The 25,904-nt window shown below is 46.2% G+C and overlaps 1 protein-coding gene across 10 annotated transcripts in view; it reads left to right on the top strand.

The window, feature by feature from the left end:
- TCF3 (transcription factor 3) overlaps window positions 1-25,904 on the top strand; it is a 95,481-nt gene that overhangs the window by 25,741 nt on the left and 43,836 nt on the right. For 7 of the 10 annotated variants that reach the window (XM_019557022.1, XM_019557021.1, XM_019557019.1 and 4 more), the window contains exons 3-4: window positions 20,280-20,353; window positions 22,546-22,642. In XM_019557022.1, the coding sequence (XP_019412567.1) occupies window positions 20,280-20,353; window positions 22,546-22,642 (171 nt within the window). The remainder of the gene's footprint in view (window positions 1-20,279; window positions 20,354-22,545; window positions 22,643-25,904) is intronic. The other 3 variants (XM_019557025.1, XM_019557024.1, XM_019557017.1) reach the window with 1 other exon arrangement.

The following is a 25,904-nucleotide window of genomic DNA, read 5'->3' as shown; positions in this document are numbered from 1 at the left end:
GACTTACCAGCTGGACACTGGTCTCCAGGCTGCATATCAGCCATTGGCATTGGCTGATATGGCTGGTTAATAATTGGCCATCGGATCAGCCCAAAAAATCTTTTTCGGTGCACCCCTAGGTAATGCTGAGCACTTCTACAAGCCACTGTTTCCGTCATCTCCTCCCACCCCTTCCTCCAACAAATGTTTCACTTGGGGCTCCCTGCCTGGAGCTTTCGTGCAGGCTTGTCAGGCTGTTAAAGGTGTTGCGGGAGTTGCCGTGAGCTAGGTAGCGTTCATAGCCCCTATGCGCTGGCAATCCAAAGTGGACAAAGGAAGGAGGAATTAACCAGTTGGGAACTTCCCTGGGTTGTGATGCAAGAAGGATAACTTGTTCTGTGTCACCAGGAAGGAAGGGCAGGGTAGTGGCTGGGGCAGGCTCATCAGTCTGGCAGGGGAATGTTTCTTGCTTTGAGGCAGGCCTTTTTGATCGCCAGTTAATGAATGAACATGGCACTCCACACTGGCTATTTCTGTGTGGCTCTTGCTGCCAGACATCTGGCAGTGCTGGATTTTGGAATAGTGTATGGGAGGATAATCTTCTTAATTTTAGTAGACGGGTTAAATTTCTTCTCTTGTGTAGTTCTGGGGACAGGTCAGTTTATAAAATCGTAAATCTGTGCCCTTTACCCCTCCAACATCCTAGTATGGACTAGTGTTCTAGTCTCCTATTTTGATGAAGATTTTTAGCCTGTTAGACACGTGCTCCTGTTCTTGGAACATGCTGTATGGCTGTCCAAGATCTGCTCTTTCCTTCAGCATCCTCACAAAAAATGACTTGGAAAGATGCAGCCAGTGACATGGTACTCTGGAGTAGAGGCATAATTGATGGCTCAAGGCTTTTTCAGTATATTGAACATAATACCCCTTGCTGGGTACTCAGTACATGATGTTAATTGCTTAAGAGTGTAGGGTAACTTAACTGGTCATAGATTTATTTCCTCCTTAAGGTTTGTACACTGGTTTAATTCAGTTTAAAAAAAACCTTATAATTAAACCAAAGTAAAACCCTGTATTAGTCTTTATTTTGGTTTTAATAGTGCCTTATTTAGACTCTTAGTAAGAAATCAAATTAACTAGACTGATGCAAGTCCTTTCGAAACTGAAATAAGGCTGTTCACAGTGTTTTTTTCACTGATCAGCTAAGCTGGTGTACAAAGTCACCATTTAGTTTTAAACCAGTGCAAGTTTGTGTCTAAGCAAGGCTCCTTGCTGTGTGCATTTCAGACCAGAGAGCACCCCTTCTTTGGATAAACATCTGAGGCTTTTTGGGTGCCATCACAAACATAATACTAGTGACATTACTACCTGCAGACTGATTCACTGGGTGTATGAGGAATGGACAGTCTTCAAGCTCTAAATCCCCTCCTAGCCAGGGAACTCAGTTTAAGCACTGGGGCACAGTGTAAGGTAGGAGGTGGTCTGAGCACTGCTGTTGCTCATAGTCTTTCTAACCAACAAAAGCATAAAAGTGTTGGTGGCTCTTCTCCATGCAGGTGCTGTCTGTGCTATGCTGAATAGCAGCAGTGATGCTGACAATCCTGTTCATTTTCCCCTGCTTCCTCCCCTGAGAACAGAGCAGCAGCTGATGGGGAGACTCCTGAATGCAATGCTGTGTTCACAAGCTTTTGCTCTGTTAGCATTTGGGAGGCAGTTGTTGGGCTAGAATACTAAAACAACCCAAATCCCCCCTTAATTTTTGCAGAAATTCATGGCTTGAGCCCCTTCTTTTGCCAAGGCAAGAGTTCCCCTTGGATAGGTGTAAATGAGGAATGGACTTCCCAAGCCCTGGTGCAGCGTAGCTGTGCAGTTACTTGGAAAGAGCTCAGCTTTCTAAAAACGTGTGGGTGACCTGGTTACACGCTGTTCTTTCGTCACTGTTCGCATGTGGCTCCAAAGGCCAAACAGTGCTGTAACTGCTCTGCTCTGTCCATGGCACCAGTAGATTAGATTTAGTTTGGGGAAACCTGCTTCCTGCCATGTGGATGATGCCATTGCATTGTCATTGTGGCCTACTGTAAGCTGAACTAGGTATAAGTCGCCAGTGAGTCCTGTCTACACAAGCTGCACCACTGGGGAGAGAATCCCAGTGTGGACGGCTAAGGAGATCCCTAACATGAGCAACACTGGAAATACCTGGCTTCAGCCCCCTTTGAGTCATGTATACTATTAGCTTTTTTCCCCGTGTGTGGGATGGGGAACAGCAGGTAGGGTTTTTGGGGGTTTTTTTGTTTGTTTTTTTTGCTGTGTGGAAGTGACTGCTTCTTTGAGTTTATAAGGTGCAATTAAGAAAAGAGAACCTAAGCTAAATATCAGGAAAACCTCCTAATGGTGAGGTTTACTAGACAGTTATATTGGCTTTCTTGATAACAAGTGCTGTTGCTTGTCTAGACAAAGCACTGGAAAATACAACATAATGTAGGAAAGGGAGATGGAGCAGATAGCCTAATAGGTTTCTTTTTGTTTCCAGCTTGTTCCAGTGAATCGTGCAATGATTTACATGACTAGCGTTTAAAGGATTTAGACTAGTTAACATATAAACTTGTGTTATACCTTACCTAACGCTAGTGACTCTCTGTGCATGCTTAACACCATGGAGAAACGGACTCAGTTCATTGGAGAGGCAAAGGTGTGTTGCCTGCCCCGTAGACCGCACAGGGGCTTGGAGCGTGCGCTGATTACGGTGGCAATATTTCATTACATCTAGTTCCTTGACTTCTGAAAGCTCATGTGTGTGTGTTCAGCCCTGCTTTCCCCATATCAGAAGCATGAACCCCTTTTTATGAGTGCTTCCATGGATGGGAGCGCTCCAAAGGAGCGGCAACATCTATTATTTTGGAAGGAAACATTTTACCAAAGAGGTCCAGTCCTGCTATGGCAGCTTTTTAGCATCAACTCTTTGCCAAGCCATTTGCAGTTTGCCAGCAAGTTGTCTTGATCCTTGAAAACCCAGAACCGTGCTCCGTCTACTAGAACTTCATCCGTTACCTGATGTTCACCTTGCATACCAATGTGATAAAGGGTCTTGGCCCTCAAAAATCCTTGCCTTTTTCAGACAGGAGAGCACTTCTTTCGTGCAAACAGCTCAGGCAGCCATGGAGGTGCTTGAAAAGACTAATGCATAGGAAAGACTTTGTGTGTACCACCTGCTGGGGGAGCACTGGCTTCAGTCTTTTATAGTCCCTAGACTGTTTACAGAGACCTTTTGGCACTGCCTGGGCTTCTAAATGGTGCTGATAAGCTTAAGAAAATGGCTGCTGCTTCTTCACTAATGCTCCTTTCCCTTTTGTGCCTCACTTCAGATTTTGTGCCTTCCTTATCTTAAAACTTCCCCCACTGCCTCCAGTTTTACTGAAAGAAGGTTAGTTTGGAGGGGATTTTGACTCAGCTTGTATGAGGTTCTGCAGAGTTACATTTCTGTCGCAAGCAGACCTGTCGGAGGAAAACCTGAATCTGAGTGTGACCTGGTTCAGTATTATCTGACTGAGTCTGCAGGCAGACAACTGGGACAAGATGCTTTGAGACTTGTAGAGAGGGCTGCTAAGTTTGACTTAGTGGTGTGTCAACACTGGAATTTGGTAGGGACAAATCTAACATCCTTACATACAGGTGGCTTTTTAGCAATGGTACCCTACCAGCAGCCAGCCTTAAATTTGGCAGTGTACTTATCTACCCCTTAAATGCAGTGTTGAATACAATAAAAAAAGACCTCCCATATCTCAGAGTGCATATAAAAGAGCCCAGCATTGTTATGCCTATTTTACAGATTGGGAGGCTGAGGCACTGGTTGGGAAAGGGACTTGACTGAAGTCGCTCAGCAGGACACAAGCAGAGCTAAGAATAGAAACCTTGTCTCTCCTTCCCTCCCCCCCCCCCAACCCCATGAGAGGAGGGGGAAGGATAGGAGGCCTAGACAGATTGTCCAACTCCAGGCCACCTTGGCCTTCCCCTTGACCCCAGAGCAGATTTCCTATTAGTTTGCACACTGCTGCAGGAGGAGGTGGCCCCTGAGGAGCCAGAGGGAAACTTGGGACAATTCACTAAAGGGCTGGAAGGCCCAACCCCACCCAGACTGTCTCCATGCTTTGCTCTGTGCTCTTCTAGAGTCTACCACAGCCTTTGTCTCCTTAGACCCCTCCTTTCTTGGGTTCCCCTGGCTCTCCAGTGAATTCAGAGACCCTCCCTCCCCACCCCAGTCGGGCTTCTGAAGGAAATGTGTGCGTGTTTCCTCTCCAGGTTCATTGTCTTCATTGTCAGGGCCTCCTCTGGAAAGAGTGCAGCGACTGGGAGTGCTCTCTGTACACAGTACCACGCTGAGCACATGGATGCAGGGGCCCTGCGGGCAGTTCTGCTTCTTGGGACTTGTACACAGTGTGCTAGAAAGTCCTCTGAGTGCATCTCCTTCCTGCTTTGCTGTCCCATCGCCTAGGGCAATAAAGCCTCCAAATGTCCCTTCTAAAGATGGTCAGCATGGATTATTCCTGGTGCTTGCAAGGTAAAAAGTTTTTTTTTACTCTTGGCTCGCACCAAATACACCCCCCCACCTACCACCAGGATAGCTGCATGAGAAGACAAATTTGCTATTAACAGACTTCCTCCTAGTTATATGGGGTCCACGTGATAGTTATTTCACGCCTTTTCAGAGTTGAATAGACGGGTGCTCCCATCCAGACGCTCCATAACAAGAGAACAGCCATTGCTTATCTGTTATAATTGTGCTGGTTTTTTAGACTTGTATGAGAGAGAGAATAGGAAAACATACCTGTGCTGCCTTAGGAAAAGATGATGTCTAAAGTAAGGACCCACAGACCTGACTTACAGTGGGCTGACTGGTCTGCACAAGATGGGAGTTAATTTGGCTTCTGATTCAATTAAGAAACAAATTTCTCTTAAGCTCTGAGAGATGCAACTGCAGTCTCTCTCAGTCATTCTGGATTTGAATTCCATGGTGGTGCCCTGACCAGCTGGGTCATCTTCCAGGTTGAATGATACCTGTCTCTCCCCCACCCCTCCCTTCTTGCCAGTGGCAGTCAAGTTTGCTTTTATCCTCCAAAGTAGCAGAAATGCTATAATAGATTTGTAGACTTCATAGCGTGGAGGGCTTTTTTGGGGTAAACCCAGATATATTTTCCTATTCTGATGTTCCCTAAGTTTTTAAAGAAGTCAAGTGACATTTGGAGCGGGGAATAGTGTTATGCAAAGATGTGAGTTTTCCGCAGAATAGAGGAAAGGGAAAAGAGCCTATTGAAATATTGAAAAAAAAAATGGCTCTGGAATGGTGTCACTACTAAGCAAGAGTATAGAACGTGGGCCTATTTAATGTCATTTAAATAATCAATGGAATATTCAATTACAAAAATACTTGGCAAAGTCCTAAATAGGTCACATCTGTCCTCTTACAAGCTGGCTGTAAGGCAGAATCTCTCACCGTGCGGCATTCTGTTGACCAAATAGAATTGGCACTGCAGGGAGGAAAAAAAAATCTCTAAGTCCTGCATAGCGCGCAGAAGAACACTCTCCCTACGTTTACAGCTACGCTGGGATCTCCTAGTAATTGTGACTGGCTTAGTTTGAAAACCTCAAGGGCTGAATACTTTCAAGTCCTAGATGTACGTCACTGTGAACTGAGCTTTGTGGCTCTGCACCTACTTGTAAAGGTGCCTGATTCCTATCGGAGCTTGCATTGCTAATTGTCTTCAGAGTGACGAAACACATTTTAGGGTCTTAAGAGCTATAGGAACAAATAAGCTACAAAATTAGGTACCTTTCCTCCTGCCATAGAAGATGGGGAATGACTGTTGTGGCAACCATCGCTTCAAAAATATTTGCAAACAAAGGCCAGAATAAAGACCTTGCTTCAGTTTTGCAGGGACAGGTGGTGTTTAGCATACTTTTGTTTAGGAAATTTTTTCTCAGCGTGTCAAACAATTCTTCTTAGACAGTCTTTCCTGTGGGCTGAATCACAGTCTCGCTCACTGGATTAGTTGTCCGACCACTCTTTTGTCTGTGTCCTGCAACATCCCTGGCACTCTGTACCCCTGCAAAGTCAGGGGAGGCAAGGTTTTTCCACACCTTGCACACTAGCACGCTTAATATTTTGTTGTGGAAACTGTCTATCCCATTTCTCTACCCCCAGCTTGTACCAAGGAAGTTTATAATGCAAGTTGACAAAGGGTTGGGAATATTTAGAAGTCACTGTTCACCTCCCCCCTCCCCACCCCTCCCGGTCTCCAAAAGAAAGACAGGACATAGTTAGCAAATAAAAATTCTGAGGATATTGTGATTGTGTGCATGTTTGTGTGTGTGGAACTGCCAGATAATTTGCATGTGAGCTTGTCTTTTTAATACTTTGTCTAATTCTTTATTGTCATTAACCCTTTCATCCTCTATCTTAAAAGCGCTGCGAGGATGTAAGGCTATCACCTCGTGTAAGTTTGATACACACTCAAAGAAAATGTGCTTTCTAATGGATGAAGTGGTTGGTGCTGTATTTCAGTTCGAGTCTTGGATGAGCAGCATCTTAAATCAGAAGTGATAGGGTGGTTTTGTGTTTTGGGGGGTAGGGAGAAATGGCCATTTGTCACCTGTTTCCCTAACTTGTCATTATAGGTCTCTTTGGAGCCAGGGTAGAATTCACCTGCAAGTGAGCATTGCCCTCGCAGCTTTGGCTGTGCAACAAAGCCAAACTAGTATGTCAGCTTTTAACAATAATCTGAAGAATGCAAACTGGAGTGGAAGGATAGGCATCATGTTGACAATTGAAAGCAAAACCTATCCAAGCCTCATGGAAGGTCTGTGCATAAAAATGCTGCAGAATATGCCTTTGCCACATTGTCCTATTGCTCTTCTCCATAGCATCACACATCCACGCAGGTTCATTCTTTCAGTGTTTAGCAGCGTTTGTGTTGGTGTCTGAGCCTCTCAAGCATGCAGCTTTTGTAGTGAAGGAAATGAGCAGGTAAACAGCTTGCAGAGAGATCCCTTGCTCTGCCCTCAAAATGATTTAATGAATGGAATATGCATCTTTGCCCTGTGGGTAAGCCCTGTGTCTTTTGAATATAATTTTTTCTTAATGGCAAACATGGCAATAGTAAGTATATTATATGCAAGCCCTGACTAAAAAGTGCTTATGAAAGTGTCTGTATGTATGTAAACTTGCTTGTAGGACTGTAGTTCTCAAAATGCACACTGATGGCCTAGGTATGGTTTCAAAATGAGCTCTTAAGGTGGCCCAGGCATTCTGAGCCAAAGCAGAACTACTGCAAGAGCTGGTATGCATTAAAATTTGTATATCTTAAAATAGTCCTAGAGAGTTGTGGTGTCCTGTGAATTTTAATGATTGCTTGAATACTACGGAAAGCAGACGGGGTAAAATCAAACTACGCTTCCTGTTTACTGGGATGGCACTAAGTAAGTTTTGGGTTCCATGTTTGACTTGGTTTTGCCTCCTTGAGTCTTAAATCTGTTTTCACTTCTTAATGACTTTTGTTAAGACATGTATCAGAGGGGGTTGAAAAACCCATATCCTTTTAGGGCAGAGGCTGTATTGTGTCTGTACAGTGCCTGGCCCACATGGGCCTGGCTGCTCTAAGCTGCTGCAGTCCTAGAAACCTGCTGTGGGCCTTCCCTGCCTCTTGCATTGGTGATTGCTATTTCCAGGTCTGGTGCCGCCTGTGTTCTCCTGTACAAAGGTCTGTGTTTGTTTTTGGATGTAGTACTCTGGTTAGGGGAATGCACCAGGAAAAAGGAATCCTTATGTACCGAGTGGAAAGGGAAGCACTAGGTTAAAGATGAAAGGAATGTGAAAATACCCTCCACCCCCTCCATGGGTGTTTTTTAATCTCGGCTGTTCTTCACTTTACATATTACAGTCTGTCTGGACGTAAAAAAAAATGTTGCTGCTTTTATCCACTGGTCAGTTCTTGCTCTCCCCAGTCTCTGGGAAGCCTGCCTGGATGCCTGTTCGTCCCCAGCCCTTCTCAGTAGCGTAGCCCCATCCAGGACTGGCCTTTGGAAGGAGCTGACTTGCAGGCAGGTTGAACCTTGTGTTTATCCTAGATTGGATCTCTTGTTTCCAGGCTGCTCCTTTTGTGCTCTTGTTTGGTCATTGCCCGGGCTTTTGTTTTTACAGCTGCTGGAAGTGTTTTGAGCTTTAAAGTTTATTTTCTTCCCTCTGGTTGTCGTCACATATTTGTTTTCTTTTTTTTCCCTTGTGGCATCTTGCTGGCTTCGTTACGGGGCACCATCATAGGACCTGCTCTGCTCTTAACTAAGGTAATATCTTTCCTTGCAGCACTTAACGTCTAACATGTGGGCAAATTCAGGAGAGTGCACCAGCTTTAGTGATGCCTTGCCTCTGCCTTTTATTAAGTTGATGCATCCTCTCTAATTTGACATCTCACTCCTAGTTTGAAGGATGGATGGTCCAGTGCTGATTGTGTTTGCCTGAAGCCTGAGCCCTGGGTTGGTTCCTTTTACTCCACAGACTTCCCCTGCGACCATGAGCAAGTCACTTAACTTCTCTGTGCCTTGGTTCCTCTGGTGTAAAAGGGGATAAGAGTCCTGACAGCCTTACATGTGCATTGGAACTACCTGAGACCGCTAAAAAGATGCAGGCTCATATATGCAAAACTTTTTTTTATCACAGTGTTTTTGGACAAATGTTCTCCTTTTCTACTGAAACCACATCTGTTTCTTAGAACGATCTTTAATTTCTCTATCTCTATTTTTGCTAAGTTCAGAATTCGTATTGAAATCTAAATCGCACTTTATTTTTACATCTGCAGTTGGAAGTTTTTATGAGAAACTCAGGGTACCTTACGAAAGATCCACAAAATATTTTTTTTTTAACAAAGAAGAGAACTGGTTTAAAAAAAAAAAAAAAATAGTGGCCAGATGTATTTTTAATGTGCTAGACACTCTTGAGGATCCTGCTCAGAACACCCAGCCCTGTGGTAGGAGTGAAAGGTCTGTAGTTATAAACCTGCCCAAATGAGCTCCTGAGTTAGGGGCTCCAAACTTTATAAAAGTGGGGGCTGTCCCTGACTTATAAATGTAACTTTTTTGTTGGCTTTGGGAGGGAGTCAGGTCCTGGGTTCAGTTCGAACTGCTTTAAAGAAAGTAAGTGACATCCTTTGTGCAGTCATTTCCCCACTTAAAAAAAAAAAAAAAAAAAGGGAGGGGGGTATATTGTGGGGAGGGAGAGGTAGAGTGTGGATATCCACTTGGAGGCCTACGCATGAAAAGTGCCTTAGAAAAACAAGGTGGTATTTTCTTTCCTCCTACCTGCGCCTGCCCACTCAGGGTGGTTTCTGAAGGTGACCAGTGTGGAGTATCAGAAAATTTTAGTGTCTGTTCTTCCACTGCGTTGGGGTGAGCACTAGCCATCAGGGGTGCAGTGTGTTTCTCACCTATCTCTTGTTGGTGAGGGGGCAGTCGTTTGGGGAGGAGGGCAGGAGATCCCTCTCACTGATTCAAAGCAGTGATTCATGTTTTTTCCTTGCTCCCACACTTGATCCCGAGCAGAGGCTTCTCCTGCTCCACCCCACTGACTTTCTTTTGTCTAACCTCTTGCATGAGTTGCATTGTAGCTTGCAGTCTGAGCTAAGAGGGCTCTTGTCCTCTCGGGACCATAATGCTGTGAACCGTCTGCTTGGGGAGTCATCGGGATGATGTCATCCCTTCTCCCTCAAGGCCATGTTGCTTTTGTCAGTCCTGTCCCCCGACAATAATGGCTGGGAGGCTACCTTGGAGCGCCCCTTCACCCCCACTTTCAGCTTCTCTCCCATGTTTTCCTGGCAGTATTATTTACTACCTTCCGGTCTGTCTTCTCGTTCAGGAGCAGTCATTGCTGTCCTGGCTGGTCTGTGAATTCAGATCGGACGCCACTTCTTTATTCAGAACACAGGCTGTGAATGCAGCTTTGTTTCGAAAAGTAGTGAGGTGCCTCATCTACACAATTGTCTTCCAGCAGACTTTAAGCACAGTATTATATGCTTGTAGCATAACCTGGGCCTGTTGGCCAGTATTGCTTGGACTTCTTTTCTTATAGGCTTCCTTGCTCAAACCTAACATTGCTTTAATCCCCACCCCCGCCTCCTCTCTGTTTTTCATCCCCTGCCCCTAAAATAGTTGCTTAATTTCTGCTCTGAGCATGGGCTATAACCATACAAAAATTGCTGAACCATACAAGGCAAGAGATGCCAGAACAGATGCGAAGCGGAGGAATTAATGATCACTGAAGTGGTGGCATCAGCTTTTTTTAAGTAAAAAATTATCACTGCGTATGCATTTGGGGGTGGGGGAGGCAGCAGTGGGCATTTCCCTTGGGGTAAGTGCATCAGAGTGTGTGTGTCTATAATACGGTAGTTGTTAGAGTACATCGTCTTGTATTTTAACATCTTGGAAGCCCCACAAAGATAAATGGGAAGGATCTGCCTAATAAATCTCATAAGAATCGATGAAAACAGGCTCCGCGATATGCTTGCGATGACTGTTTGAGTTATGTACCTCTGCACTTGTAAGGTACATATGTCCTTTGTTCGGATGACCTAATCCACTCGAAGGCGCACCATGGTCCTAGCTCTGCTCCACCACTCCATTATTGTAATATCAAGTGTCTGCTCTCAACACTTCTTACCTTCATCCTTTTCATCATCTTGGGACATTTTAATATGGTGGTATTTGCACCTCCTGCTCTTGAAAAAGTGGATGCAGAATGAGTGGCTTGACTGAGGTCATGGGACCAAATGGGGCTGTGCGTGGAACCTGGGGTCCGTGAGTCCCAGTCGGTGTTTCATCTTCTGGGCTGTGTTATCATCAGAGCTGAAGGAACACTTAAGCTGCCCACTTTCTTGCAAGAGCCAAGGCAATTGGTCCCATCCACCTCTTCATGGGGACACTAGACAGACAGCAAACAATGGCAGAGTCTGTTTGAGTGGTGCCTTTTGAAGACTTCTTTCCAAAGCTGTTGACATGCTTTACAAAGGTCGTGGAGTTGGTCTTGGTAGTCCTGAAGGCTGCTGGGGAATAGACCCCAGATACCCCAAGTTCAAGGCTTACACAGCTCACCCAGAACAAACCCTGCTATTCAATCCCACGGCCATCTGAGCATGCCCAGTTGCAGCTATTGCTCAAGTTGCCCTTTTCTTTTCATCCCTGTTGCACTGGCATGTCCCCCTCTTTTTCTCCAGCATGTTTGTCATTAAAATGACAAGCTGTAAACTGTTTGCATTGTGGCTGCAGGAGCCCATCTTAGCTGTCTAGAGCTATCTTTAAATGAAAAGAATTAGTGTTTCTATATTCTCTCCAGGAGGTGAAAATAATGGGAATCTTATGCATCCTTTGTGTTCTGGAAGACTTATAGCTTCCATCAGCCAACCTTGGGTCGGCCTAATAGAGCTGCTCACTTTGAGGCACTTTGGGTACAAAATGAAAATAGGTGCCACTGCTGACCAGAGGCTAACTCCATGGTCTGGCCTTTGAACATTTGACTGTGGCCATGAGGGGAGTGGTTTTCCTCCACCCACGCACCATTAAGTATCCCTGAGCTGCATTCCAGGTGTTCAGCATTTCTTTTTTTTTTAGGTTGTTTTGTCGTGTGCCAGGAAGAGGAAGTGAACAAATTGTATAGTCCCGTCCACAATTGATGTCCTGTAAACAGAATTTCGTTGCAACTCTTAAGTGCATTCCATTCAAATCTGTTTTTTCCTTTTCTGGGACAGATAGGGCTGCCTGCAACTTCTGGTCCATTTATTAATAATTCCGATTAAATGTGTGGGCTGCCTTTAAAGATGAAAAAAGGGAAAGAAAAAAAAATGCTGTTGTATTGGGGTGATTTCCGTTGAAGATACAATCTTGTCAAAGATGCGTCAGTGGGTTTTCTAACAAAAGAGGGGATGGGAATGGGGGGGCAGTTCAGGGGGTGAACTCTTGTCAAGAAAAACAACTTTGCTACTTTGTGTGGGACTAAAGCTAATTACTAGTCGACTAATTTTTATTGATTTCAAATCCCTTTTAGGGGAGATTTTGCTGTAAGGCTGATCGCCAGAGCGATTAGGACACAAAGCTGCTTAATTTGGAAGTGTTTATCAAGCCGCCTTCTGTCACCTCTGCTTCAAATCAAATTACAGTGGCACCATCTTCTTCATCTGAGATTCAGGCAGCTCACTCTGTGCTCCACCCCTGATGGAGGCAGACAATTTGTGTTTGGAGGGGGCACCCTTTGAGTTCCCCCTTGGGCATCTGGTAGGGGAGAAAAGGTTAACTATATTCATGGGCATAAAAATACTAGTCTGCTGACTGCATGATTTTTATTCCCAGCTGCCATCATGTAACCATCCTGCTATGACACAGGCAGAACTGGAAGCCCATGGGCTTTTGTAGTGACAGCCTCTTAAAGTCATCTGTGTATAGAAGGGCCCCTCCATTCTCTCGGATGCTGTGTTTGCTATTTGGAGAGCTGCGTTTACCCACCACCTTGTAAAGACTTGCGGAGAACAAGTGCTTCATGTATTGCGACACAGATGCCTGTTCGAAAGAAGGGGAAAGGAGTGCTTTGTGATCAGTCGCACAAGCTAGCCAATCTTGCTGGTACATGTAGCCCTCCCAGCATATATACCAAGCTCCAAAGTGACTCGGTGCTGATGTGGGTTAGTCACTTAGAGGTGTGTCTTCACAGGGGCACTGTAGAAGCTATGTGGCTTCATGATGGGTCCTTTCCCTCGGCACCTCCTTTTCCTTCCCATGCCACTGACTCTCACCCTTCCCCTGTTGAACCAACAAAACTTGCTTGTAGGCAGACTGTGACTTCTCTCATGTGGCCTCTGGATCAGGGGTTTTTGGGCACTGACTCCATTGCCTTGTAAAGCTGAACTATACTTGTGCTGCTGCAATATATGGCCCCTTGCACCCCAGTTGCTGTTTAAGTTCAAGTATTGCAAAGCTCCATCAGTGTTCCCATGTCTTAGATCTTGCTGGAGGCTAGGGTCTGCAGAAATGAGCCCAATCTGTAGGCAACCAGAATCCACTGAGTGCCATGTAGTGCCTGGTGTGGTATCTCCTAACCTCCTCCCAGGGCCTTAATTGCCCTGTCCTCATGCTTAACTGGGCTGTTCTTGAAATAGCATCTGTGCTCAGGAAAATCATGCAAGAGAGACTTGATAGCAAGGCAGAAGTCATGGGTGGGTTTGCCTGGGTTCTCTGTACTGGGTTCCTTGGTGTCTCAAAGCCCACTGCTGCCTCTAAGTAAACCCCTTATTTTAACTTCTTGCAGGCGTTGTTGGCTGAAGCCAGAATAGGCATCTTTGCATGGCGTTTTGTGTCTTTGCGAGTCTGGTGCTCTTCGTCCTCCAGCACCATGTGGACTAAGAGGGACACCACATGGCTGCCAGGCTGGGAAGGCATACATTGTGCTTTATAGACTTTGCTTTTAAACAGGATTTGTAAAGTAGCTTCTATCTGCACTGTAATACCCCTTTCACTGGGCTATTTATTCCTGGAACCAAATTCCCTGAATTGCCCATTTGTCACCTTCCTGAATAAAAAGACAACTTCTTGTTTCCCTCAAGATTGAGTGAGATGGTTGTGTTAGTCGGAAGCCAGTCAGATGCCGGGGTAGATATGCACCTTTTATAGACTCACTAAATAAGATGTATATGAAAGCACAAGCTTTCATGAACTCGTTTGTGAATGCTTGTGCTCTCTATATCCCAAGTTAGTCCATAAAGGTGCATCTACACCCTGCCTTCTCCCTAAAGACTGCCAAATCAAAAGCTGTAACCTGCTCAGCCCCACATCTGTGGTGGGGTGTCAGGCTCCTGTTCTAAAATGTAGGGGTGCAGGAAACAAATTGGGGGGGTAGGCAGTGTTGGGGTAGTCTGTCATGCAGTGGGGTTAGATGTAATGCCAGTCTGCTTGCTTTGGAGACTGCAAAGCTAATGAAGAAAGGAAGGGAAGGGGATACAGTGCGTGTGGTTCTGACGATAACTGAGTCTGACTTCACCCTTTCTCTTGCCTGCAACTAAAACCTACGTTTGAACCAAGCCATTTTGAACACCTATTGTTTATGGGTGTCCTGCCCCTCTCTGGAGGGTAGGCAGATTGCAAAGATCTGATAGTGTCTGCTGTCTGATGGAAAGCTTTTTTACAGAGGCTAAACTTGGACAAATTATTTTTATCCATGCTGAGAGCTTATAACTGTACTCGTATATCAGCTCTTCTTAGCTCCAGCATAAAAATCGTAAAAAAAAAAAAAAAAAATTACTGTCTGACAGCTACATCTTATTCTATTAGTACGTTTTAATTAGAACATGAGCAAGAAATGCATAATGAATATTCATGATCAGGGTTATTAAAATGCATAATTAATCTGTGGGGTTTTTAATAACTGTATTAATGGAGGGGGGAGGTAGTCCCTATTTTTGTAGTTTCTGAATTGGGAAGTGTGCCTTCAAGTAGGTGACAATTTTTCTTATTTTAAAATTAAATTGGCTTAGAACAGCTGCGTGCACATGTGTATGTATGCGTGCGCATATATAGGCTATGACATGAAAGCCTGTAGTAAAAGACCATTATTAGAGTTGTAGGTTAAGGAAACATTAGAATAAGTTGTCGCATGTGTGTGTGTGTGTATGTGCGTGCACATTGTGATATGGTCCTTGTTAGCACGACTGCTGGGGGCGGGTTTCCACAGGGCTGCAGCCTCATTCAGTAGCCCTGGTCTGGGGATGAATTGGGGTTGTCTAGTGAAGGAGACTTACCTGTAGGACCCTGTCTCATTTGTCGTAGAAGTTGGACGGCACATACTGAACGTGATGGGAGATGGCAGGAAGGGGAAGAATGGTCTCGTAGTTAAGGCAGTGGAGGGCTTCCCTGTGGAATGGATTCTCTCCCTGTTTCTCCTGCAGAGGGGTCACTTAAAGCAAACTCTTCATGTGTGGTCCCTAACGGTGTGATTTCTTCAGGTCTGCCTGGAGATCCCAGGGTGAAATTTGTAGAAGGGCTTAGTCTCCCCAGCTACAATTGGAGCCATGCTTTGAACATGGGGAGTGCTGTACACTGAAAACAGTCCTCTGGGTCTCAGATTGGATGCACCTTAATCTCTGCTCCCCGTCTATAAAATGGGAATAATGGTGCTCCCTCTCCTTACAGGGTGCGGAGAACATGTGCCAATGTCTCTGAAGATCTTGAATACTAAAGTACCATGGAAAAGCTCATGAACAAATGAGCCATTCTGTCTTGAGAGTTGGGATAGTGTGAAGTGGGTGCAGCATGGAGGAACACACTGAACAAGGAGGAGGGAAGCAAACCTTGGGCAGCTGCTCATGGGGAGAGCACTGTCCTTTCATTGCATGTGTTGAGGCAGGGGTTCGGTGGAAGAAAAGCTTACTGCCTGGTCTTTTTCTCATTATGTTTCCAGGTGTTGTGATGCGTGTCCTAGCCCAGCAGCTTCTAGTTTCTGGGTTTGCTGTTGGCCTTGTTCTTTCTCCCTTCTGTTTGTCCAACCAGTCCCAATTCCCATTCTCCCTTAACTCCTCGGCTAGTCTTTCTCTCTCCCTGCCCTACTAGCTTCCAGTCCTACACCCTTTCTGCTGGGAGAAGGAAAGCTTCAGCAGGGGAAACTTGTGTTGGAGATCAGGAGGAACTTCTGGGCAAGGAGGGCGGTCAAGTGTTGGGACAGGCTCCTGGAGAAGCTGTGGAATCTGCATCCCTTGAAGTTTTCAGGTGGGGGTGGGACAGACACTTAACTGGGATGCTTCAGTCAGGGGTGATCTTGCCTTGAATGAGGACCTGGGCTAGATAACCCTACGGGGCCCCTTTCAGCCCTACTTTCCAATGCTCTTAATAATGCAGCTTCAACAGCGTTCACTTGCAGTGCACCTTGGCAGTGGCCTGGCTGCCTTGCATGCGTCTGTGCCTAAACGGCTTTTAACCTCCCTTTCATATGCTTGTTTGCTGTGCTGAAACGTGACCACTGCTGCTCTTCTCCCTGAGCAGCGTGCTCCAAAGCTGATTAAAAGGGATGGGCTTTCTGTCCCCATTCTGAGGAGTGAAGAAGAGGGGAGGGCAAATCCTAGGCTTCAAGGCTTTGTGTCCAGTTGAGCAGGCTGGTGTAACAGAGTATCATTTGGACCCCAGCCTTTTAATATGCCCCAAGCACGTGCAGAAGATTGCTCCCAGAAGTGTTGAAGGCATTCACGTTGCCATTGGAATTGCCTTTCCAGTGAGCAGCAGCAACCACTGCCAGCGTCAGACCTTCCTCTTCCACTCATGCCCATGGGTGCAGCGCCAAGACAGCCAGCCACCATTCAGATGCGGTGATGGGACACATCAGCTAGGATAGGGGCTTGTGTGACATGTAAGCCCAGCTGATGGGACCTTGAGGTATTGAGACTTGAGAGGCTGCAAGCCAAGGGCAGAGCCACTTGCCCAGTGATCCCAGGAGCATGTCGAGAAGGTGCAGTACCAGGATATAGGACTACGAGTTGCTGGTAGACTACCCCATGGTTGCCTCCTGTTACTCCATGCATTCCCACAATGCTCCAGCTCTTCCTGTGAGCTGAGCTAAGGAAACACCCTCGCTTGCACCCCCAGTGCTTGCACCATGTGACACGGATAGTGTGAAACTGTGTGTGTGTGAGATCAAGTTGGTGGTGCTGCTTTGACTTGGCAGGAGGACCCATCAGTTCTGTAACTTTGTAGTTCATGAAGAGGATTATTCCCGGGAGGGGGAGATTTGAGCCCCTCTGCTACATTTTCAGTAACTGTCTTGCTGTTACCAGAGGGATCCTGCCTGGTGGTTGGGGAACGCTTTGCAGGCGGCTTGGCTTCGAAGGGTTCTGAGCCTCCCTGGGCAGTTTGAGAGTACGACCGACCCCTTCTCCCACAGCCTCTTCCGACTCCCAGGCAACCTTGAGATCCTTCAAGACGCTGCTTTGCAGTGCAAGGCATAGATGGGCACCAAGAGGACAGTGCCACCAACCCTGAGAAACTAGTGCTGTGTGGGAGCACAGGGCAGGAGCTGTCCCTGGAAAGGGTGGCTGACCAGGTGCTGTTCTCAGTGGCTCAGTTGCACACTGTTCGGTGCCTTGGCCTGGGTGCAGCACAGCGTGCGGGGGGGGGGGGGCACGATCTTTGCTGCTGGCTCAGTCCACAGCTCTGTCCAGCTGACCTTTCTGCCAAGGCGTCTGCTCCCTGCCTCTGTGCGCCCCGAGAAGCTTCTGTCCCCTACAGAGTTTAGAAAATATGATGGTGGTAAGCTAGGAAGACCAAGGATGTTGTTTTAAATGTGCCAACATTGGCTCCCCCAGTGCAGGAAGTGCCTGGCCCATTTGACACACTCCAGTGCCGTGCTGTGCTGAGTGTAGCCTCTGGAGTGAGATGGCTGGGAGCCGGAGACTCTGCTCTTGCCCTGCCACTCATCTTCTTTGCCACCTCAGGCATTCGCTTCCTCTTTCTTTGTTTGTCTGGTCTTCTGTGGCCTGTGATTTCTTCAAGATGGGGATGCTCTCACCTGACGTGCCTGCATGAGGCCTAGGAAATGGGGCCTCGCTTGCGTAGAGGCAGCCGTGCATGCTTGCAGCCCTGTCCTGGCCCGGACGCTTGGCGGCTGGGGTGAGGGCGCTGAGCTGGGAGGGTGTGTGGTGTCTCGCAGGACTTGCCCTCCCTGTGTAAGAGAGGAACGTGCCAAGGATGCGTTGGGCCTGAGCCATTGTTTGGAGCTTCACCCCGACTGTCCAAATGCTTTGAAAGTGCTTGAGAAACCAAACTGAACAGAGCAAGCGTTTCTGTCTCCTGATCTCTATTGGTGTTTGCAGGGTATGCAGATGAATTGCTTTAGAAAAACACATTAGCAAAGCAAAAGTTTATTCTAGGAAGTAGGAGGTGGGAGAATTGGCAGTAATTCTCCCTAGTATCCAAGGTATTATTAGAGGCTTATCCCTGCTCTGCACAGTAATCACATTGGAAATTTTTGATTAGAAAACAAAATCTAAATGAGAATTATGAATATTCATTAGGTGTGGAGATTAATATGCATAATTATGCAAATTAGACAGCAATTAAACACCAATTCTCTGGGGAAATGATTAACACAAAGGCACAGAAATAGAAGGATGTAATTTGAAAGAAGTTTCTGGTTAAATGAACAGTAAGGGGAGCGGAGGAGACAAATATATGGCGTGTTTGCCATAATAATAAGCTTTGCTAAAATGAAATTGGTGTGAGCTCTGAACCTCTTAAAGCCCCCTACCTCTTCCTCGTACACATGCCTTGTTTTCTCTAATATGTTTTTATGGTCATTCTCATTGAAGGGTATAAAGTTACCTCTTAATAAAAAGAAATAATGTGTAAAGCCATATAGACATGTTTGTAGCTGGCTTGTAACTTGTATTGTAAGAGGAGAGGGCACCTGCATCCAGGAAGTCTTACCTGGAGCCTAGCTGGACAGAAGCTACTAGCCTTCCTGTAACCCGGCTGGCTGGGGTGTTGGGGTCTTGGGTAACATTCAGTTCTTCCTGTTCAAGCTGTGCAGTACAGTACATCTCTCAGCATTCAAAGCGACATACACTTAAAGCAAAAGTTAGAAGGCAGGGGATGGTGTCATGTTCAGAAAATATTCAGTCCTACTCCAGTAAAAGCATTCTCACCTACCCTGTAAGTGTAAGTGCATGTCTGCTGTGGACTACGGAGCTGCTGTTTATTGTGAAGTGTTTGCTGCAGTCTCCTGTGTTGCTGTCCTTCTCAGACTGATGCATATGCTGCAGCTTTGAAGTGTGAGAAGGTAAAAAAAAAAAAAATAATTGGGTGTTTTTTTGTGTTTTGTTTTTTCAGTTGTGGAAGGGGTTAGGAAGGGAGTGTATTCTCAACCACTTTAGATGAATATATATCTTTAACGACAAGATTTTTTTGAAGCGGGAGCACAGATCAAATGCAAGGTTTGAAACTATAAAATTGGAGTTAATGAGTGAATATGAGAATCTTAAAAAGCCAGTGATTTATAGAAAAACATTGCCATCTGCATGTGCTGGCTGCTGGGGTGGTGCAACTGTTCCAGAGTGTGTATTTGTTGGAAATGTAATGTAATGTAATATATATATATATATATATAACCGTGTTCATAAACAGCAACAATGTGATTGCTAAACAGTTCCAGGAGCAGCCACAGTGGCTTTCTTATGCTGCCCTGCTGTGAGTGGAGTGATACAGGCAATATTTAAACCTTGTGTGACCAACTAGACTGGAATTTCCTTGGAAATTAAGAAAATGTAGTAGCCTACCTTGTGGAGTCTGTGGTGCACCTAAATCTCCTGGGTACTTTTGAAAGTCACCCTCTGAGCAACCAATTCCCATTTGAAATTCAGTGGGATTTTGGACAGTTATATTTCAGAGCTCCAGTTTTCATAGGGGGCTATTTGCTGAACTTTTGTGGCATTTCCAAAGTATATTCTGCCTGTTTAAAACATGGGTGCAAATCTTTGGACCAAAGCAACGCTGTCTTGTTTTCCTTGATCTGTCTGAGCTCCCAAGTCCTGGCATTACCTGTTTTGTCTTACAATTTAAGAGTAACTCCCCAAATCTCCTCCCGTCCAAGGAAGCATAAATAAATATAATCTCCGTTTTAAATGGAAGGTGGCTTGTGTCTTGTGGTTCCTTTGTGGCATTCCTGGGTTCACAGACATCTCTCTCTTTGCAGCATAATTCCTTAGGTGTGAGCCTTGAATCCAATCTGGCATCACCCATCATTTATGTTAACCCAGTCCATCGCAAGGCCTGCATGGCAGTACAAGGTTTAGGCCTTGTCCATACAGGGAAGAGTTTTATCATTAACCTCCATGTGATTTAAATACAGTAGTTAGACTGGAAAGTTCCTCTGTGTGGACACACTTAATCCAGTACAAGGGAGCTTTATATATCCCTTGAGAGGGGGTTTAAGCAAAGTCAGATCCTACTGTCCCATGCTAGCATACTGTCCGCACAAGGCTATCCTCCTATAAATGTCTCTGTTTAAAGAAGAAAGTAGTTTGACATCCATACTTACCAATAAGTATTTGCTTTGAAGTTCTCCAAATAATCCGTCAGCCGAAATGGAGAAGGGGGGAGGACTGGCTGCACTGAGTGGAAATGGTTTATTAATGAAAATATTGTTTTGTTTGTAGAAGGAAGAGTTAATTTTGCAAGGACACCTTTGAGGGTTTGCTGATAAAGCAAAAGTAACCTTTGTTCTTCCTGTTTTTCGGTAGGTTTGGATGAAAGACCGGGATCAGGTTCCTGGGGAACGGGAGATCAAAACAGCTCCACGTTTGACCAAGGAAGGGTAAGGACGAAGTATAAACAGTGACCTCAAACAAAAATAAACAGGGTCTGCATGATGGTGTATATTTGTGCCCCAGTCAGTTTTAACCCTGGAAACCCGTTTTTTGTCACGTTTTAGAATCACGGGTGTCAAATGCATCGGGCCCTGTGGGCTGGATGAGTGGCATTGGGTTGGTCTTCAGATTGGATTGGGCCTGCAGGCTGACCTTGCGCGGTGCCATGGGCAGCTGGCAGCATGTGCCTAGGACCAACCCCACCTTCCCTGTGCAGTATGCAGGGTGGTCTGGAGTGTGGCTACAATCCAAGACCTCTGGGCAGCCCTGGAGGACAGATTATAGGGCTCCATCCAGCCTACGGGCCATGTCGTTGACACTCCTGCTTTTAGATGGAGTTTCTGCGCTCCCTTCACCCCTCAATTGAATTCCACAGTGATACTAGACGAACATCTGCTTGTTTTTCTCCGATACGGTTGTTGATCTTGTCATAAGGTCCTGCCAGGGAGATGTTTTTAGCAGCCACCTTGCAAGCCTGTAGGCTGCACCTGTCAGTGCTGCCTTTACTTGTCTAGGCAATTTGCCCTCTATTCCATGCTTGGGCTTGTGTTCAGTCTGAAGCGTGCCAGAGCGCTTTTGTGGCAGGCAGAGAGGTGTCGGGGTGTGCGGAACTGAAGCAGCAGTTCGGCTCGGAGTCAGGCAGTGCTAGCTGGGTCTGTCTAGTGAGGTTTGCCACTCGCATCACTCAGTGCTACTCGCCTCCCGTATCTCCTCTGACCTCTAATGATAAAGACCTAAACATGGACCCTAAGTCTTGCACAAGCAGCAGCCAGGCTTAGAGCTTGATTGGGCTAGACAGCAAACCAGACCACCGCTGGTCCTTAGAGCTGTGGAACAGCTGGGCGTGCGAGTAGACTTGGGTCACTAGGTGTGGAGGATACTTCCACGAGACAGCTCCTCGTGGTGCATGTTGAACATGTCGCATAGTCCAGCTCTTTCACCCTCATGATCACTGTTCCTCATTGCTGAGAGGCTGGAGGTGCCTGTATGATAGCTGGCTCTCGGGTTCGGCACATCAGGCTGACATATAAAGCTGGCACAGAGGGAGTGGAAAGCAGCTGGGGGAAGGAGGAAGAGAACTGGAAGTGTTCTTGAAGGGAAGGAATTGAGGCTGTGACAGCACATAACTGGGGCCTGAGGAGGGGAAGAGAAAAAAGACATTAACTTAATTGAAATGGTGTTTTTTGACAGATGCTCATGTTTTAATGGGTTTATATGATTCGTTTGCGCAATGGCACCATTCCCTTCCCTTAGGTCAGTGATGAAACAGGCGCTGCATCATTTCTCATTTTTATAGGCTCCTTCTCTTCCTGATCCCCTCCCCTCCCCTCATCCCACACTCCTGATTTTTGGGATGGGGTGAATTGCATGGCCAATTGCTACAGGAGACATGCCTCAGTGAAGACTGCCAAGTGCCAGGCTACTCTAGGACAGGCATAAATCTGGGTGACAGCTTTCCATATGGAAGAGTGTGTGCTGCTCCTTTGTTTTTGTGCCATTTCTCCCCACCAGAGACCCTGTCCCTCGGAGAAATCTGGTCACCCTGCAGCAGGACTATCCTGCTGTCCGTATGAGGTGGGAAGTGTAAGTAGTAGGATTGGAGAGCCCATTGTATTCATGTCCTGCCTTTTGAGAAATCAGTGTCTGGGGCCAGGTATAAGCCTGACTGACTTAAGAGTTAGCGGACCTTTGTTAAAATAAATATAGCCATCCGCTTCCTTGGGTCAGAGATTGCGGTTCCATGTCTTGATCTTGATCCCAGGATCTAACCTGGCCATTTTCTGTGCAGCAGCAGACCAGATGCCTGTGCATGCGCACACACCACAAATAGTGCTTTTTGTAACTGAGGGAGCAGCAGCTTGAAATTCAGACCCCAGTGTTGTCTTGGTCTCTTCTTTCAAATTAAACCAAATATTTGTTTTTTAAAAACAAAAAAGGGGAGGGTGGTGGGGGTCAAGTTTCACTTCTTGCTAATATGAGCATCTGGGTAACACAAACTGACTTAGCTGCTAGGGCAACAGGGCAGTTCCTAGGGAGTCTTCTCTGCTCCCTGCTCATTCCCTGCAGAAATGGCTGCACCTATCAAGTATGATAGCTGGTTCTCTCGCATGTGCCATGATGCTATTTTGTGTTACTTTAGCAGAACTATGGTGAAGGCCCTCATTACGGAGAACACAGGGACCTGTCATCTCACAACAGCATATCTTCATCACCATTCCTGGGGTCTGGACTCGTAGGTAAGTGCTGCTGTCTATGAGCAAAGCTGTTGTTTTAGATAGCGCAGACAAAATTTAAAGTGAAAAGCACTTGGCTAGCCCAGGGGGCTAATGGAGGCCCTGTCAACCCCCAAGAATGCATCTAAAAGATGATTCTGTTAGTTCTGGTTGATTAAGCTGCTGTCCAGGGCCTTGCCAGTGTTTGCATGTACATGGAGACCTTTGTACACTGTTATGCTATATGTTTATGCACATGTTATAAAGTCATAGAAAATTAGGGTTGAATCAGGACGTCATCTAGTCCTACTATCCCCAACTATATATATGATCTCAGTAGACATCAAGGCCCTGTTATTCTGGGCACTGCACAGATGCACATCAAGAGATAGACCCTGCCTTAAAGACTAAATAGACTAGACCAGGGCTGCCCAACTAGTGCCCCATGAGTGGTTAAAATATAGCCTTGCAACTGATAAGCATAGCTGCTGGAGCCAGTGTGCTGGCACAGTTCCTGAACCCAGAAGATAAACACAGCTGCTGCTTGGGCCTTGCACCCCCCTGCCCACTGCTGAATTTGGGGTCTTCAATCACTGTCAGTGACCAAAATAGTTGGCAGGAGTAAAAGAGGGGTCCCACAAGCAGTGGTGGCCTTCATACACTGGGTTCTGGAGCTGCGTGAACAAGCTGCTGCCCTGTTGTACGGAGGTGGGCCATCCACTGCACGAGAAGCCCTGTGGTCTGAATCTGGTTTGCAGGGCCATGTGTCCCTGAACTTAAGGGACAAAAGGTGGGAGGAGAAAGGCATTGAAAGAGCCTGCAACTTTCCCAGGGTCATGCTGCAGAACCAGACAGACACAGTCCTGTGGACCGGGACTCTGGAATCTATTCCTGGCTGTTGCTGTTCTGCTGCAAGTTGCTGATATCTGAGTGTAATCGCTTGCAATATCTGGGGAATCATTTTGGGGGCATATGGCTATCAAACTGTGTCAGAAGGAGAAGTGTGGGGCTGAAGGCAGTGCTGTTAGCCCTGTTTTCTCTCCGTCCCCTCTTTGTGAGGTTTTCTCTGATCTGCCTTGTCACCTGAAGGACACAGCTCTTGGCAGCCATCCTGCCCACTGAAATTCTCTTGTTATGTTCAGAAAGGGGTTCACCTGCTAGTGCTGACGTGTGGGAGTCACTGGTTTTGTTTCCAGTGTCTCTTGACATCCAGTGCAGCGTAGAGGGGGGTGAAACTACCTCCAGGAAAGTAAATCCCATTGACTTCTTCTGTGAGCCAAAGGGTTTTGATATACCACCAGTGTCGTATTCCCAGTGCAAACCCACACTAGAGAATGTCACCGCGTGCCCAAGAACTGCTGCTCTGGGTGGTTCGAGAAATGTTCTTTGTTTCTGGGCTCCTCCCACGCAGGGTCTAGCTCTCAGGATGGGCATTGGTGCTGCAGCATAGAGCTTGTGCTTGCTCTCTTGCACGCTCAGTGGTGACAGTGGATCATAAAATAGCCAGGCATGGAGGGGCCTGGTTTTGCCTGTGTGGCAAGTACTATGCTACCTGCCTCCTCTTGTGGTTTCCCTTCCATTGCTGGCAAATCCATCTGCTGGGGACTTGTTGACTGGGCTGTGAGTCCTTCCCTTGTTCCTCCATCCCTCTGGGTCGGGTGCCAATAAGGCAGCAACCCCCTTTTAAGCTCTTGTTGCCAAGTATGTGACACTTGCATCTCTTCTTCCGTACTCCTTCCCCAGTGATGGTGCACACTAGATGTAAGGAGCATGTGTCACGATTTACCCAGTTACCTCTTTGGACTCAAGGGGTGGGGAGGGATTAAGATCAGCAAATATCCATCTTGAAGAGCTTAGAGAGCTTCTATCATGTTAAGCAAGTAATGAGAGTTAGTCCTTCCCTCCTTTCCCATGGCACCCCTGGTGTAAGCCCTCTGTAGATGCCCATGCCACATTTTTGGCAGAAGAACCTGGGTGTTGGCAGCAGTGATTTTTATGTGGGGGAAATTTTATTTAATTGGGGGGGAAAAATCCCCTCAAATCAGTGGTTCCTCTTGCAGAGCTAGTAGGGAAGAGGAAGTTGTGGAGGCCAGGAAGCAAGTGGTGGCCAGCATCTTCTCTTTGGTTGTCTGGTGGAAGAGGGCAAGCTGTTACACCGAGTTCTCCAGAGACAAGCAGTCTATCCTCAGCTGGTTATTTCTTCACCATGGTCAAAGGGGAACTTTTAATTAAGCCTCACAGGTTCCTTCCAGAGGAGGAAGTGGAGGGGGCTGTTTCCCTGCTGCATTTGAGGAGGAGATAGCTGTCCCCCTTTGCTTTCTGTAGCAGAGTAGGTAATAAAAGTTGATGTGAAGCTTCTTAATGAAAGTGCTGAGCAAGAGTCCTGCACGTAAAGTGCTCTGTTTTTTGTAAAAGAAAATTGCCATTACTTACAAGGTGTCAAAGTCAGTCTGGGTAGTTCTCCCTGGCTAATGATGGCACGATTCCTGAGACTGCTTATGGAGCAAGTGGATAGAAGTTGCCATCAGGAGGAACAAGGAGGTCTCCACCCCAACTGTGCGCGGCTGCGAGAGATTTTGCCCCTAAAAGTCTTCACGTGAGACTGAACTTCAGGCTTTTTTTCACTAGCATGTTGCTAGTGAAATGTGCTTCTGTGGCTGCTGGATGCTCCCAGCAAATCTTGTGTGTGTGGCACTGGGGTCCCACACAAGAATTTCCTCATTTAAGGCTCATGTTCTCTTCAAGTGTCTCCCTCTAGCACCCAAAACCGGAAAATACTCAGGTTCATCCATCCCATAAGAGACTAGTGTGGACATTACAAAGCCTCAAGGACCTCAGCTGGAGCCCTATATCCCAAGACAGAAAAATGTTCTCATCTTCTGGCTGAAGAGGCTGGTGACTAAGATAATGACTGGTGAGGAGAAATAGGGAGTGGGATGAACTGGTTTTGAGAAGGAGAAAAATCCAGACTGTCAGTTTATTTTTATTCTTTTACTGAATTTGGATTTTTTGTAAATTTTTCATGGATCTCCTTTTTCCCAAAAATATTTCAGCAGAAAGGGAGAAGCTGAAAGGGTGGTTTAGGGTTCTTTTTTTTTTTTTTTCACTTAGTAAACATTTTGGAGAAAAGGGGGAAAATAGTAGTAGTACCAAAAGAAAGAAAATAGAGGAAGAAAAGAAAAACAAAGAAGCAAAATGGAAAGTTGTGGGGAGCCTTCATTCAGCAGCAAAAATCAAGGAAAAGAGGGAGGGGGGAGGGGAGAAGCACATGAAATTTGATAAATAC

The sequence above is a fragment of the Crocodylus porosus genome, unplaced genomic scaffold (assembly GCF_001723895.1).
Source record: "Crocodylus porosus isolate Cpor-Errol unplaced genomic scaffold, CroPor_comp1, whole genome shotgun sequence".
Classification (NCBI taxonomy): domain Eukaryota; kingdom Metazoa; phylum Chordata; order Crocodylia; family Crocodylidae; genus Crocodylus; species Crocodylus porosus.
Note: the sequence above shows the minus strand (reverse complement) of the source record. Positions and strands in the feature narration are given on the sequence as shown.